The sequence below is a fragment of the Danio rerio genome, chromosome 25 (genome assembly GCF_052040795.2).
Source record: "Danio rerio strain M-AB ecotype USA chromosome 25, GRCz13ab, whole genome shotgun sequence".
NCBI lineage: Eukaryota > Metazoa > Chordata > Actinopteri > Cypriniformes > Danionidae > Danio > Danio rerio.
The window spans coordinates 21,610,464-21,626,531 of NC_141045.1; the positions used below are offsets into that span (position 1 = coordinate 21,610,464).

The window sequence follows — 16,068 nt, forward strand, 5'->3', positions numbered from 1 at the left end:
TGACAATAAAATCAACATGATTAATTTAATACACAATATTGTGTCTTTTTTTGTTGTTGAGATTTTTGAAATAGATTTTCACAGCATCAGATCAATATCAGATCAGTTTACTAGAATAAATAGTGACAAATATTTTTTTTATTGTTTTCTATTCATACTTTAGCTTTCATTTTGTCTGAATCCTCTACATAATTCAAAGCAGTCTATTTGAGTTGTAATGTTTCTGTTTGCCTGCAGAGTCGCTCGAGGCAAGAGGATCCCGAACAGGCCCGGCTGAAGCAGAAAGCTAAAGAGGTGAGCTTTATGGAAGACTATTTAATAGTACTAATAAAAGTGCTTGACATACATTTTTCATGATTACGCCATTGCTATGACTTTGACATCATTTAGTCTGACATTGAGACAAATGGTCTTCTACGTCTCCTAACAAGTTTATTACCGCATGGGGGAGAAGTCATCATTCTGCTGCCATTATGAGTCTAATATGGGCTAATCCTTGACTTGTGGGGGGCACGGCACATCTGAGCACTATGAATTTTTCATTGGGTTTAATGCCAATGACAGCAAAATTACTTTTTCTCGTAAAGGACAAGAGACAAAAAAAAAACAAATGATTTAAAAATATAGCTAGGTCTATGTTTGTTATGTGGAAAACTGGAGACCTGTCAATCTTGAGATTGATAGTGAAGGACAATAAAATAATCTAAATCAAAAATTTAAATAAATAAACAAAAACAAAAATATATTCTTTCCCAACAGACTTATTGTACAGTTTCTGTTGCCATCTTGTTTTGTAATGTCAGCTGTCAATAGCCCCTTTCACACAGTGATACCGGTAAATTTCTGGAAAATTTCCGGAACGACTTTACCGGTATATTGAAAAAAGCGCTGTTCACACAGGCGAGGACGTTATGGAAATTTTCCGGAAAAGAGCATTCACACATCCATTCCAAAATACCGGTAAATTCTGACATCATTCACCACAAATGAGCTTTAAATGGCTGCGCTTGTATTTGTAAACATTTGACTACATTACAAAATCTGTGGATGATCAATATTGTGAACAACTTTCGCAGGATCACTTTCGCATGTCGAGATGTTCATAATATGTGCGTGTGCAGGCGCTCATAGGCGCACGCAAAGCTTGAAGGTAAACAAACAACGGCTTATCATAAGCATCTCATCGATGATTATTTACACAGTTGGCATTAAGAAGAACATATAAACGTGATCTGACTAACTTCTAGCAGCTAAATGTGTCTGGAAAAATATTCAAAGGCTTTTATCCTCACAAACCGCGTGGACGTAAATGCGTCTGACTGTTGTGATTGGCTAAAGCAGACGTCTCACGTCAGCACAATCTAGACGTGCACGCGCTTATTACGGTAATCTTCCTTCTGCATTCACACAGCGCAGCATTCCTTCAAATTGCCGGTAATGTTACAACTTCTCTTTCCGGAAAATAGCCAGAACGAATTTACCGGTATTTTCAAAAAGGACCTGTTCACTCATACAACCTTTCCGGAAAATTGCAGGCAATTTTCCGGAAAGGTCTGTATGTGTGAAAGGGGCTAATTTCTTTGCTCTTTGAACAATATGACAGGCTGATGGTCACAGATGCACTGAGCGTCGCATCTCTGAAATTATGCAAACTTATTTTCAAATAGGCCCTATCTTTTTAAATAAGTTAAGTAGTTGCAATCTAAACAACTACATTTATGCTTAAAAAAAGCATCAAAAGTACATTAAATCGTCGAACAGCTGCTATATTTGTCAAACTGTAGTGAGTTTAGTCCTCTGCACGGCTAGATTACTAGCACGGCTATTAGGCTCCAGGACCAGACAGAACTGTTGCATAAATTGATATCATATATTCCATGATCTGTTAAAGATCTTGATTTAACAGATCATGTGACTTTGTTCCTAAATAATCTTGAGATCACCTATGGATGCTTCAACTAGAACCAATATAGATCAACCAGCTCAAAAACATGACTTTAATGACTTCGAATATGTTATTATGCGATGAATACTGAATTGGATACAATGAATACATTTTTTAGTGAAGTATACTCATAAATTAAATATAAATAAAAAGTTGGATAAAACAAGCTCAGTTTCGCCAGTCTTATAAGCTGCGTTTGAAATCGCATACTTCCATACTATATAGTATGTTAAAAACAATATGTAAGCCGAATAGTATGTCCGAATTTATAGAATTTGATAAACGTAAGAAGTACCCGGATAACCTACTACTTTTAGTGAGATTCTGAAGTGTGCATCGGACAGACGCTACACTATCCCATTATGCACCATGAGAAACTTTGTGAATGAGAGTAAAGTGACGCAACGTGAGTAGGTCACGTGGTCTTGACAAAATTGCGGATGTAGTACATCTGAGTTCCATTTATACAACTGACATTCATACTGTATAGAACGTTCTTTTCTAGTGAAACAAGTATGTTTTAATTAAAACAAGTATGTTTTAATTTAACTGCAGTACCTGCTGAGTTTTAGGTGATTTCGGACACAGCCATAGTTTACATCAGCAATACACATTGGCACCTTTTTATTTAGCGATTTCTTGATATTATATTGTTAACTCCCTAATATATACACACAACTTTTAGAGCATATACATGCAACATATTAATGGACCTTGTTTCTGTATTTAAATTAAAAACCATTAATTTTAATTATCTTAATAATAATGCATGCTTAAAAAATGTATTAATTATCAAATCAAGTAAATTCAAGTTATGCTTTATTGTCATTCCACTACATGAGTGGACATACAGTGGAACGAAATGTTGTGCCTTGTAGGACTACCATGTTAGTTAATCAAACTTAGGCCCAATCCAAATTCTACCCCTTAGCCCTTCCCCTTTGCGCGTTCACATCAAGGGGTAGGGGTGTCCCTAATTTTTTACGACAAACAAACATGTTTTAATATATATCGTCATGCTTTAAAAAAAAAAAAAAAACCCGCTAAATTTCGCGATCTACAATCCATAATCATAACTCCTGTATCCTGCGGAACGCGCAGATAAATCGCGATATTCTCACGTAAATAGCTGTGTGAACATTTGAGTTTACTCGCTTCATTCGCGCGTCAAACCCATGTTCATTCGCGCGTCAAATTCACAAAAAAACATTATCGATACATTTAGGGCTGTGTCTGAGTCCACTAGATCAGTGGTTCTCAAACGTTTTTCATCAAGTACCACCTTAGAAAAAAATTGTCTCTCCAAGTACCACCAAAATGAGCAGTATTGAAATACAGTAGCATAGTAGGCCCAGTAAAGCAGCTACGACTCGCACAGTTAAAAAACCTGGCAGATTACCTCAGAAATTTAGGCTATATATCATATATGGCATATTATATACATAATTTTTAATCCATTTTGAAATGTATGTAGCATGTACATGACATATTTCATTCCTCCGTGTACCACTAGAAGAAAGCCCGCGTACCACTAGTGGTACACGTACCACAGTTTGAGAACCACTGCACTAGATCATTTCAGAGGTGCATCCAGCTCTGTGAGCTCATAAACTCCTCCAAAAACTTAACCTGTATGATGGAAGCTTTCAGCGGTGCTTCTGATTGAGCTGAGCCCAGTTTGATTAACTTTTTTGTCGGTGTCGGCTGGAGGATTTCCGCCGGGACGCCAGCAACAGGCGATACATCACAATCACGCCCCCACAAGAGAAAGCTCCTGATTGGTTAACACAGCGCGAATGTCCGCTGAAGTTCAGATTTTCAAACTCAAGCGATACGCACAAAACACGCGTTAAGCCAGTCAAACACACAAAAACTTCAATTCGCGCAATTTGCTACATCCGCGTCGCAGGTTATCTATTTGCACGTTTGCGTTGACTTAACATGTAAATCACTCGTGCTTGACGCACGTTCTGCGTCTGGTGTGAACGCAGCATTACAGTGTCTGCTATAATGCTAGTGTTGTTTTCGTGTATTTAAATAGATGAATATGGCCACTGTGTATATACACAGTACAGTTACGATCTTATTGCGCATTAGATCGTTATGATAACATAATATATGCCTTAAGTAATTTCCTGAAGATAAATACCAAAAAATAAAGCAACTGGAATAAATAAAGCAGTCGCGATCGTCTGATGAAGCAAGAGGCCGCGATATGACATATGATGACGTGTGCTGGTGCTGTAATGCTGTTCCAATTCTTAGAAGTAAATTTTGAAGCCCTTCCCCTTCACACTCAATTGTAAGGGCCAGGGGAAGGGGTAGTGGTGCAAAAATAGAGTTGGGATTGGGCCTTAATCATTATGAACACAAAACTGGACATAAGAGCTATTTGAAAACCTATAAGTAACGGAGCAGTAATCTAACTATACTAACTATACATATACTGTAAATAGATGATAAAAATGCATAAATTATAAATAAAAAAGTCTAATTCTAAGATATTGACAAACAGTTGTAAAAGAATAAATAAAAAAAAGAATAAAAATGTATAAATAAATTGTAAAATAATGTAATTTCCATAAAATATAGTGAACATGTCTAGAGGTCGCAGTGTATCAAGCCTGCAATGTTTTAATGCAAATAAAATAAAATGAATCAATAAATAAAATGTGTTTTTGTTCCTACAAGTTAAGGCCCAATTAAATTTTTTATTTTGTTCCATTTTATTTTTGCACTCACTCTTACCCCATTTTTATGTCATATTTTCTGTATTAAATCTACATTTTTCTTTAAAAGTTATCTCTTTAGACTCAGCTTATTGCTTTTTATTATTTCTTGTTAGCACCAGGAAGTGAGTGCTAAGTTGGAACTTTAAATTTTGGATACAGCAACTGGTCCATTTTTTTTATAGAAAAAAAACAAACAAACAAATGCGCTGTTGTCACTTTCCTCCCTTTTTGTAAATAAGCAGTTTACACACCATATGTCGCCATGTCACCATATGGCTCTGTTTGCATTGACAGCCACGTTCGAATCTCATCCATCAAAGAGGATGGTTTCTGATCATTCCAAGCATGTTTTATTCAAATCATAGCCCATTGTGTCTCTGTAGCTCTGGATATATTGTTTGTTTCAGCACTCTGTTGTTTTTCTTACCTGAGGGCGTATCGTTATGGAGAAACAGAAGTACTTCTTGAAGCTTCTTTGGTCTTGCCGCGTCTCCTTTTTTCACATCACAATATAGCTAACGAGACTAGTAAAGAGAAGCGCTGAACGCCGCAGTTCTGTATATTTATTTACATGGTTCACCTCAAAGCAGAATGACAGTTGTTGAAGGCCTGTCTGAAAGCCTAGACAGCTGCCTCCTCCTCCTCCTTTTCTTCTGTCTTCTCACCATAATATTGCTGAAATAAGAAACTGGAGTGGGACAGGGGTGAAGGGATGTCTCCTATTTTAAATAAGGGATTTCGGTTGGGCACATAGTTCAGATGATTATTTCACAGACAGGGCAGTGAAATTTGTTCATAATATGTTAAATGCAAACCATATATTATTCAAGAATATTCTATTAATATGCAATTTATAGCGGAATTGTGTAATTTAAAATGTACAAAACAAATAAATATGCATATATGCATACATTAAAATATACGTTTTTGCTGTTATGCCTTTTGCAGATTAAATGTTGTCATTTTGTTGTATTTTTCTATATGTATAACATTATAATTGTTAATTATAGCTTATATTTATCTTTCAAGATTTTTAATTTTTTTTTATAATTATTTTTTGGGGGTTTTACCTTTAATGGATAGGACAGTAGAGAGTATTGACAAGAAAGCATAGGTAGCAGAGAGAGGGGAAGGTCGGGAATTGAACTCAGGTTGCCATAAGCACTGGAGAGCATGCGTCTTACCACTAAACCACTGGTGCCTACAAAGGCTTTTAATATAAATTCTTAATTACTTTAAATTAGAAGACATTACTTTAAATTAGAAATCTGATAAAAATTCTTCATATACATCAAATTTCAGATTTTGAGTAATTTATTTTGTTGAAATAAACACTGGAACAAGCAGAATTCCATAACTACTAGAATTAACATAGCGGTCATTCTGATTGTTCTCATTTTAGACGTCATATTTTTACACCATATTTACATACAAAGCTTCTTTTGAGATATTAAATTTAAGCTTTGAATGTCTGTCGTCAAATTTAACTACGTAATCACCCTATGAATACAATCTTTTTGGTTGTACAGCCTATAAATGTATAGTTGGGTTACCACAATATTCGCGCCTCACTTTCACAGAGAGCTGAGGAGAAGGCTTTTTTCAAAGCTGTTTTTGCCAACAGAAAGTTATGTTTTTGTTAGCAGGAAGTTGCTAGGCAACGGAGGCATGCATATTTAAAGTCAAAGGAAAAAATTGCAGACATTAATATGCAAGGTCATTTTGACATCTATGCTAGTTCTAGGTAGAACAATTGATCTTTATTTCTAAAGTGCCTTTTACACTGTAGATTGTGTCAAGCAGATTCAATTTAATTCGTTTTTTTTTCTTATAGCGCTTTTACAATATTGATTGTGTCAAAGCAGCTTAACATAGACGTTCTAGTAAATTGAAACAGTGTCAGTCCAGTTTTCAGAGGGTAAAGATCAATTTAGTTCAGTTCAGTGTGGTTTAAATTTCACTGCTGTAAGTCCAAACACTGTAGAGCAAATCCATCAATGCGCAGCTCCACAAGTACCAACAGTGGCAACAGTGGCAAGGAACAACTTCATATTAACATAAATTAAGTTCTAGTAAAATCAGTTCTGTTGTCATAGTTGACGTTTAGTTTAATTCAGTTCAATTTAGCTCATAACTCTTTTTATGTTTTGTAACTTTAATAAAATAACTATGTTAGAAAGGAATATACACGTGTTTAGGAAAGTCATGGTATTATAGATATATCTGTTTTATTTCAACAAAGTTAATAAATTTCAACAATTAAAAACGGTCAAAATGACTGCCTCAGTAGTTCTAGTGTTAAGCTAAAAACAAATGGTTTGTTTTTCATAAACAAGCTAATAAACCATTTTTAGCGAGTAACGTAATAGTATAACTTTTCTAAGTAACGAATAAAAATTAGTTATAAAATAAAAAGTAATAATATTTGAGTTACTTTTTAAAAAAAAAATGTAACGCGAGTTGCTTTTTTAGATTAATTACTGCACTTTTAAAAATAGTTTGCTGAAATAATATTAGTGTAATCATGTTTTCACTCAGTGAGAGCCTTAGCCCACGTGGGAACGGACAAAAACCAAGATGGCAGAGCCTTAAATTTCTTTGATGGCAGTATTCTCATTTTTTTGAACATGTAAGAAAATGGGATTGTCTCAATGGACGGTGATTTTACTAAACTAATTAGACAAAAATACAAAACTAGCAAATACATTGCTTTTAAATTTCATTAATCTGTATTTACGGCATGTTCTGTATAGCATCAGGAAGTTCTCTGAAGGTAACGTTATTCTATTTTTATTTAATATTTTTTTTTAAGGTAAATGAAGGTGTTGGTTATACAGTCTGTTGTTAAATGCAGAGCTCCTCTATTTTAAAAAAGAAAAATACCCTGCAAGTTCTGTTAGAGATCAAACCTCAGGAAGGTATGAAAAGAACTCAAAACTAACTTAAAAGAACTGTAACACATTACTTTTCAAAAAAAGTAACTAAGTAACGAAATCAGTTACTTTTTTGGGTGAGTAACACAATATTGTAATGCATTACTTTGTAACGTATTTCCCAACACTGTAATGCACATATATAATATGCATACTATGTGCATATGTCAGAAGAAATATAAATCTTGCACTTCATTAAATGTTGCCAATTTTTTTGCTATCATTTCTATCTTTATTTTTTGCTAAATATACTTTTTAATTTTTCTGATACAATTGCGTTATGGCTGTGTAATAGCTTTTTTGTCAGTTATTATGACTTTACATTTTATTTTTAACTGTGCAGATTAAATCGATTGATTTTAACATGTTGCTGATCACCCAATCGACAACCTCATTGAGCGGCCAAAATTTTCATAAACAGCAGTTAAATGCGTACTCTATTGCTGGTGGGATGTGAAAACCGTCTTTGGAAACTTGCTCTGCTCTTGTTTTGGGTTTTTGGCTCATTATAAAGGGTTTACGGCGCGTGCTTCACCTTGTTAATAAGGAGTTCTGGAAGGTGATAGATCCTCCGAACCCCCCTGAGCCGAGAACTGCCACTCACTCACTGAAGAAAAAAACACTCTGCAGCTGATATTCAGCATATCAAAGACTCCCGTATCATGCCAGCATTAGGATCAGGAGTCGTGTTCATGTTTTCTCACGTCCTTGACTTCTTCCAGCAGCCCTAATTGAAGCTGTGCGGTTATTGAGGTGTTTCTCTCAGGCGAGTCATTCTGGTGGGCCGAACTGCAGATAGGGATCAATAGAGATGGAGAGCAGCGCTGGCAGGCTCACCGTCTCTGCCTTTCTCTCTCTAAAGCCTGACCTTTGTAAATGATTATAGACTACAAGCATTTCGCTCTTCGCAGCCTCCTGTCTCTCCGTCTCTCCAACAGACAGGTAGAGGCTATTGGGAGAAAATGGCATTTTCGACCAAACTGGTCGTTTCTAAGCTTGGCCGTTAGGGCTAGAGCACATCAACATTGCCTGAATGTTACATAGACGGTATACCAAAAACAGATCTACTTTTATTTTATAGTTATTAACTTTGATTCAGAAAGGATGCAGTTGATCAGCACTGAGAGTGATTTCTTGCATTATGAACGATTTCTACTGTAAGTAATCGCTGCAGTTTTAAATTTTGTGTTCATGAATTATTCTTGAAAGTCACTATATTACATTAAATTCATTAAATATATTCAGATAGACATCACTTATTTTTAATTGAAGTATTTCACAATTTTACTGTTTTTAATGTAATTTTTACGGTGGCCAAGAGAGCTTAACATGCTGCAATTTAAGAGTAAACACAATTACAAAAAATGCCAGCAAATTAAGAAAAGATCTTCATCAGTTTGACAGCACACGTGCTACAAATCCTCACAAGGTATCCATATTTTTAATAAACATGCTGCATTTTCTCACAACGCAAACAATTTATGAAAACACACTGCATTTTCTCACAACACAATTTCCGAAAACGCGCAGCATTTTCTCATAACACAAACAATTTATGAAAAAACACAGCATTTTCTTACAACACTTTCAAATAGCACTGAACACAACGAAAATATATCAAGAGGACCTTAAAACGTGACAGAGCCGGCTATTTACGTTATGGTTATTCAGACTAATAAAATAAAAAAGACAAGAAAATCAAGATGTTAAAATAAATAAACAAAAAAAACTTACCTTTCAAAGAGCACCTACAACTTCACCAAGCAATAGTCATGGGTCCAATGTTTTTGAGTCCACTTGAAACATTTCCGTGTTCTGATGTGTTGCAAGTGTTGTTGCTGAGTGTTTTGTAAATTGTTTGCATTTTGTGAAAATGCTGCGCAATTTTTAAAAACAATATTTAAATGTAAGGTATTATTAATATTAATATTATGATTATTATTATTATTATCATTATTTGTGCTGTTTGATTAAAAATAATCCCATAATAATCATTTAAATGTAAATTGAGTACACATCATTGCTCTGTAAATCTTACCCTTTCTGCCATTGGTGTTTGAAACAAGTAGTCCCACTTCTGAACTTTAATCGTTCATTTCTTAGCACTCTTGAGCTGTAGTTTCAGAGTGTTAACTGCACTAACATTTACATTTATTATGTGATAGAGATGCTATCATTATTGCATGCTTCACATGTCTTAAACACAGGCAGTACACAACATATACTACACAAAAACCTTTGTTTTTTTTGCAGTATTTTTCTCCCGAACACTTGACTTTTGATGTTAATGCGGCGAGTGGAGAATCCTTGATCAGTATTCACAGTGGCGAACAGCCGTGGTAAAGTTGAGCAGCAGGTTTTGTGATTGAGGTCAGTCATTAAACAGTGATTATGTGGAGCCACAGCACTCTGGATTACAGATGGCGTAACTGGGTTCCCTTTTCACTCCTCATCAAATAATCGAATATGAGCGGAAGTCAGTGCTGTAGCTGCAGGCAGCAAACAGAAGATCAGCAGCGACACCAAACAGTGCCCGTCCTCCCAGAACCTTCCATTTAGTGCAGCATTGTCCATTCGGATCCTCCTTACCTCTCATTACTTCAAATAGATTCGCTCACTAGGCCGTCCATGTCTCTTTTTTTGTGTGTGTCCTCAGGCTCGTTCACCGTGTCTGCGAGGGTCAGGTGAAAGTTCAGTGCACCAGATCACTGACATGCAGCAGTCGCGCGGGCCGTGTTTACGTGTCAGCTCGCTCTCTCCGGGGCATCCATGCGTGTGCATGCAATGTGCACAACTTCCCTTCCGATTAGCATAACCCTGACTTAATTAGCATGTAAACGTTGCCTTGAATTAGCGCTTTGTCAGTTCCCCCCCCTCTTTATTATGTTATTTAGGTTTTTTTTTTTTTTTTTTTGCAAAAGGAGGGACGGGCAGGCGGCGCTATAATTTGGACAATTTATTTCTAGCAGAGCAAGTGAGAAATTCAGTCAATCAAAAGTAATGCACATGCGTGCTAAAAGTGTTTTACTCTGTGACTGATTTACGTCATTTGTGCAATACAGATGTTTGGCTTCACATTCCCATAGAGATTCATCTACAAGGCAATCCACACCAAGCCAGAAAAGTGTTTCTATTAACTGAACACACCATAGATATGGGTGTCATTTATATAAATAATAAAATGTAGGGATGTCCCAATCAGTTTTTTTTTGCCCTTGAGTCAGAGTCATTTGATTTTAAGTATCTGCCAATACCTATACCCAATTTGATTCTATAATACATTAAAAGAAATTGAGCAAATAAACAGATCCAGGATGTTCCCTATTTTTTATCTAATTAACCTTATTTTAACATTGAACACTTCCATTAACAAACAGATCACTTCTGTGAGGTAACTTAAACAATCAAGTAATAAATAACATCAATTCTTCGCTTATGGACTTTTGTGCAACAGTAAATATAAAAAATCTAATATAAAAGTAAAAAGCACCTCAACTTAAAATACCCGGCAGGCAATCCCAAGTTTACACATCTCACAGTTTGCTATTGCAATGTTGGCATCATCAACTTTATAACACCTCCAGACTGCAGACATTCTCGCACTTTCTTCTTTAAGCTGCTTCCATGTTCTACTTAGACGGCATTTAACCAATGGCGTCTCTTCAACAATGTGATGTCATGCCACACCTGTTGCTATTTCTGTGTGAAGTTAAGAAGGAACTCTAACTCTGTGCTATCGCATGATTAAAGATTAAAAAATAAAAAATAGTAGTTAAAAAATAATGAGTATAATAGAGATGTGAACCTACACTGGTCTCACAGTTCGATTCTGTTCAATTTGATATCTCGGTGATTCATGGAACATTGACAATGCTTTTCATACACAATTTTATATTTTACTTCTCAGCACATTAGTTCTTGTATAAAAATGTATCATTTTAAAATACATTTTATATGTATTTGTAATACAGTGTTGTCCTTTAATAGAAGCAGTCAGATAAATTAACTTTACCATTAACTTTACCTGCTCAAAGAAAACATTTTTTATCAGACGGTGTTCATCACAATGAGTTGCTCCTTTTTGTACACTTCTGGATCACATGATCTCCCATATTATCTCACAGCAAGAACATTTGAAAAATAAACAATTATAAATTATACAACTCAAATATTTAAAATGAAAATACAGAAACAATCCCTAATATTACATCACAAAATAACGAAAATACAACAGAATATAACAAGGAATTACAACAAAATATAGCCAAAAAAAACTGTGTAAGAATGTGAAGTAACTACGAAATAATGCAAACCAAGACACACAGCATCAGTGATTCAGCATCTATATTTATAATGTTAAAGAGGTTTTATATGTATTAATTCGATTATAAACTATTTAGCAAGTAAAGGCATACTCTGTGCTTCTGAATGGCTGTATTTTAATTTCTGTTATGTTTCGTCTGGTGCAAACAGCCAAATTTCTCATCACTGCAAATCTCATCACGTAGCGTGTTGTTAGGATAAGCAGTTACAATGTAACCTACTCAACAAATGTTTACGTTTATAATGTGTATATGTTATTTGTTAATTAATAACCTCATGTGGAACTCTGAATCTGTCTCTCATTTTGGAGTCTGCTACTGTCCACTGGAGGTCGCATTTTGGTCACGGGCATAATTTAAAAACTTTATGAATGAATTAATGAAATAAGCTGTTTTCCAACAAGGCAACTCAGGGTGCTGAAATATAATTTAAAGTTGTAAAAGTTAAAAGAAACAAAGCAAAGACAGACGTTCTGGCACGTAACGCACATTTTCAAAGCAGAAGATCTGACTTCTGCATTGTTTTTCAGATAAAAAAAGAATGTTCACTTAGCATGTTTCTTAAATATCTGCAAACATATGATGGTATTTTTATGCTTTAGAAGTGTCAAAAAACTTGCATACAGCAACTTTTACTCTTAACATTACAAATATATAATTCATTTATGGACAGCCTGTCAGTCACATGCAAATTATCGTGATCCAATAAAACAATCAATTTCTAATTCAAGCTCCACTCTAAATTTGCACCATCCAAAAGCTGTTTCGCTTATTTACCACCACAACACTGAAGAATGCTTATCTCACATCTAAACTATTTCTAGGTCCTTTTATTTGGGAATCTCTTTTTTAAACGTCATCCCTCCTGTACCCCACCTACAATATTTGACTCCCACATATCCCCCGCTTCATATGTCCAGCGGCTAAGTAAATACACTTTCCAATGGGGCCGTCGATGACACACAAAGCCGTTCTTGCTGCTAGTGTTTTTTTGTGTGAGTTCATGGCCGCAGTGGTGTGAGTGTCAGGGTGAGGAGAGGTGAGGACTCTCTCTGCTTTCTGTGCCCGGCAGCATTCACTCGGAGCGGGGGAACAGAGGACGCGCAGCCCCCCTCCTCATCCACCCCTCCCGGCATGGCTGGCTCTGTCACTGCCTGCTAGGGTGAGATGACTTTACCTGCGGGCTGTGCTTTTTGAAAACCGCTCGCTCTCTCATTCTCAAACACTCACTCACTTTCTCCCTCGTTCCCTCGTGGAAAGAAATTGAATTAAGCACCCAGATACGGCGAAAGCTCAGAGTTATTTGCTGCATTGAAACTGTGCGTGATGTTGGAAGCTTCATTTGCTCTATAGAGCTCTTCAGGGCAGTTTGGAATGAATGTAAAATACATCGCACACAAATATTTGAAAATGAGAATTCAAGTAAGGGAATGTGATATACAGTTATTCTTATTTGGGAACTTGTTATTCGCAGATCTTCAGTATGTATGTATGAATTGCGGGTATTGGGTTGATGTAGCGTTCAAGCAATTAATATTGATTGAATGTTCTTGCCATTCAGATGCAGCAGCAGGAACTCGCCCAGATGAGACAGCGGGATGCCAACCTCACAGCCCTTGCCGCCATTGGACCCCGCAAGAAACGCAAGCTCGACTCTCCTGGGGCCTCAGCAGGTGCAGAGGTAAGACCCTCAGGCCCCTTATTTATATGGACCTCCACACTAAGGTTCATGTGGACCAGTGCCAAGTAGATTAAAGCTTGTCAGCTCCTGAAATGAAAGCTGTTTCTTTTCACAAAACATTTAGAAAGGAATTCTTTAAGCCTGATAAAAACTAATTTCTGGAAATTAAAGATTCAAGATTCCAAATATGTTTTTTTTTTTTTACTTTTTATGAAAACATAACACACAATAGTGTACATTGTGTATACATGTTAATTAAATTACTATTAACACTTAGAATATGCACCAAAACACTAACAAACAATACAGCAATCATGCTGTACCATCAAAAAAATCGCAGTAGAGGAGGAAGGAGAAAAAAATTATTACAAAAAAAAAAATAAAAATCATTAGGAGACATCGTTAAAATATACATCTAAAGAAGGCACCCCCTATTTTATCATACATCTTCCAAATATAGAGAAACTTAACCTTTTCAGCTTGAGGACAGAAACCATTTTAAAAAAGCTTGGAGGTTTCATCGATTTCAACATCAGAATCACTCTCATGGCCAGCACCATGCCAAACATAAGAGAGAGTTGTTAATGTTGAGGCCAAGTTAGAGCCTGTTCTGAACATCTAAGTCCTGCTAATTCTACATCTGTATTGATGCTCATTCCAAAAGCCTGGGAATAAAGTCCGAAGATACTTTTCCAAACTTCAGATACTTCTGGAGAGGACCAGAATATATGACCATAGGTCTCAACCATGCCTTTGCATCCATCACTCAAAGGAGAGATAGAAGGGGATACAGCTTAATAAGTTTTTTCTTTATGCATTTATGTAATATATGCATCACTTTAAATTGTAAATTGTATGAGCTGTAGTCTTACATTTATTGAGCAAGAGTGAATACATCTCAATCCCTCCTCCCTCGTAGAGGACGAGATGTCAATTCCTGATTCCCTTTCCCAAGAATTTTTATTGTGTGCATTAGAGAAGGAAACATGAGAAACAAACAGATATATAAAGTTGGTCACCGAATGTTTCAACATTAGACACCGCCTCAAAAGCTTGTATAGACCATTATCATGAGAGACTAAGGAAAATTGTGTTTGATAAAATAACGAACCTAAATAATGAAAAAAGTGTGACTTTGAGAGGCCAAAAGGTTTATATAAGTATTCAAATGTGGCCAGTTTGTCATTACATAAAACTCCTTCACTGAACGCACTCCTTTGTCACTCCAAAAAGTAAACACTTTATCAAGTTGTCCAGTCACAAAATCATGATTTTTGAAGATAAAAGGTAAATAAATGGAGGGATATTCAACCTTTAACGCCTTTTAACTTGATTTTAAATTTTAATAAGTTAAGAACAATTATATTTTTGCACTGCACCATCTTCAATGATAGAGTGTTTGACCACAAAATAACAGCTAAAGGATTGTTACCAACTGAACTAGACTAAAAATGTACCCACTTAGGATATATTTCTAACTGATCGGAAGCAACTTAATCACACTTATGCTTAAACATCATAGCCCTCATGTTAGCTGCCCAATAGTATTGAGAGAACCCTCCTACTACCCTAGATTTTTGCAAATGAGGTTTTGAAATACTGTGTGCCCAATATTCATAAATGAAAGGAAAAATCACAGAGTTTAACAGTTTAAAAAAGCATTTTGAAGTAATATGGGTAATATGCATGTTATATCTATACGTATATACACATACACACATACAGAGTTGAAGTCAAAATTATTCACCCTCCTGTGAATTTTTTTTTTCTTTTTTCAAATATTTCCCAATTGATGTTTAACAGAGCAAGGACTTTTGGGTGTTCCTCAGAATCTGCCATGAGTGACAGTGGAGAAAAAATGAATCCATAAAATGTACAACATGAAATAAAAAAAAAATAAAATAAAAAAAATTATTAATAAAAAAAAAAAAATATATATATATATATATATATATATATATATATATATATATATATATATATATACACCTCTACATTTACTCATTTAGCAGACACTTTTATCCAAATCGACTTTTAAGTGAGGATAAAAGAAGAACTTTAAATCATTAAAGTAGCAGTTTATAAAAGCTGTGACAAGTCTAAACATTTGCTTATATGGTACATATGGAGAGGATAAGAGTATCACCTACAGATTGTTTGTTAAGACCACTTCACCTGCGTGAAGCACTAAGAATTGCAGGATGTTTTTCAGAAACATGGAGTATTGATAATATGTCTGATAAATAATGGAATGATGAAAATGAGATATGTTCCATTAATGTTGTATTTTAGAATTTATCAATTATTTTTATTTATATTTATACATTAAATGTATACTTTGTAAACTAAAGTCATAAAGAACCATAAATGTGCTCAAAAAGAGTGTATGTGTGAGTCTAAGAAATAGTAACAGCAGTACTTTCTAGTCCAGGGGTGCCCAAACTTGATCCTGGAG

At 35.3% G+C, this 16,068-nt stretch overlaps 1 protein-coding gene across 3 annotated transcripts in view; it reads left to right on the forward strand.

The window, feature by feature from the left end:
* si:dkey-219c3.2 overlaps positions 1-16,068 on the forward strand; it is an 84,707-nt gene that overhangs the window by 38,226 nt on the left and 30,413 nt on the right. For 2 of the 3 annotated variants that reach the window (XM_087312257.1, XM_087312258.1), the window contains exons 12-13: positions 238-294; positions 13,494-13,613. In XM_087312257.1, the coding sequence (XP_087168383.1) occupies positions 238-294; positions 13,494-13,613 (177 nt within the window). Of the gene's footprint in view, positions 1-237; positions 806-1,568; positions 2,968-13,493; positions 13,614-16,068 lie in introns of those variants that run through there. The other variant, XR_015526473.1, reaches the window with a different exon arrangement.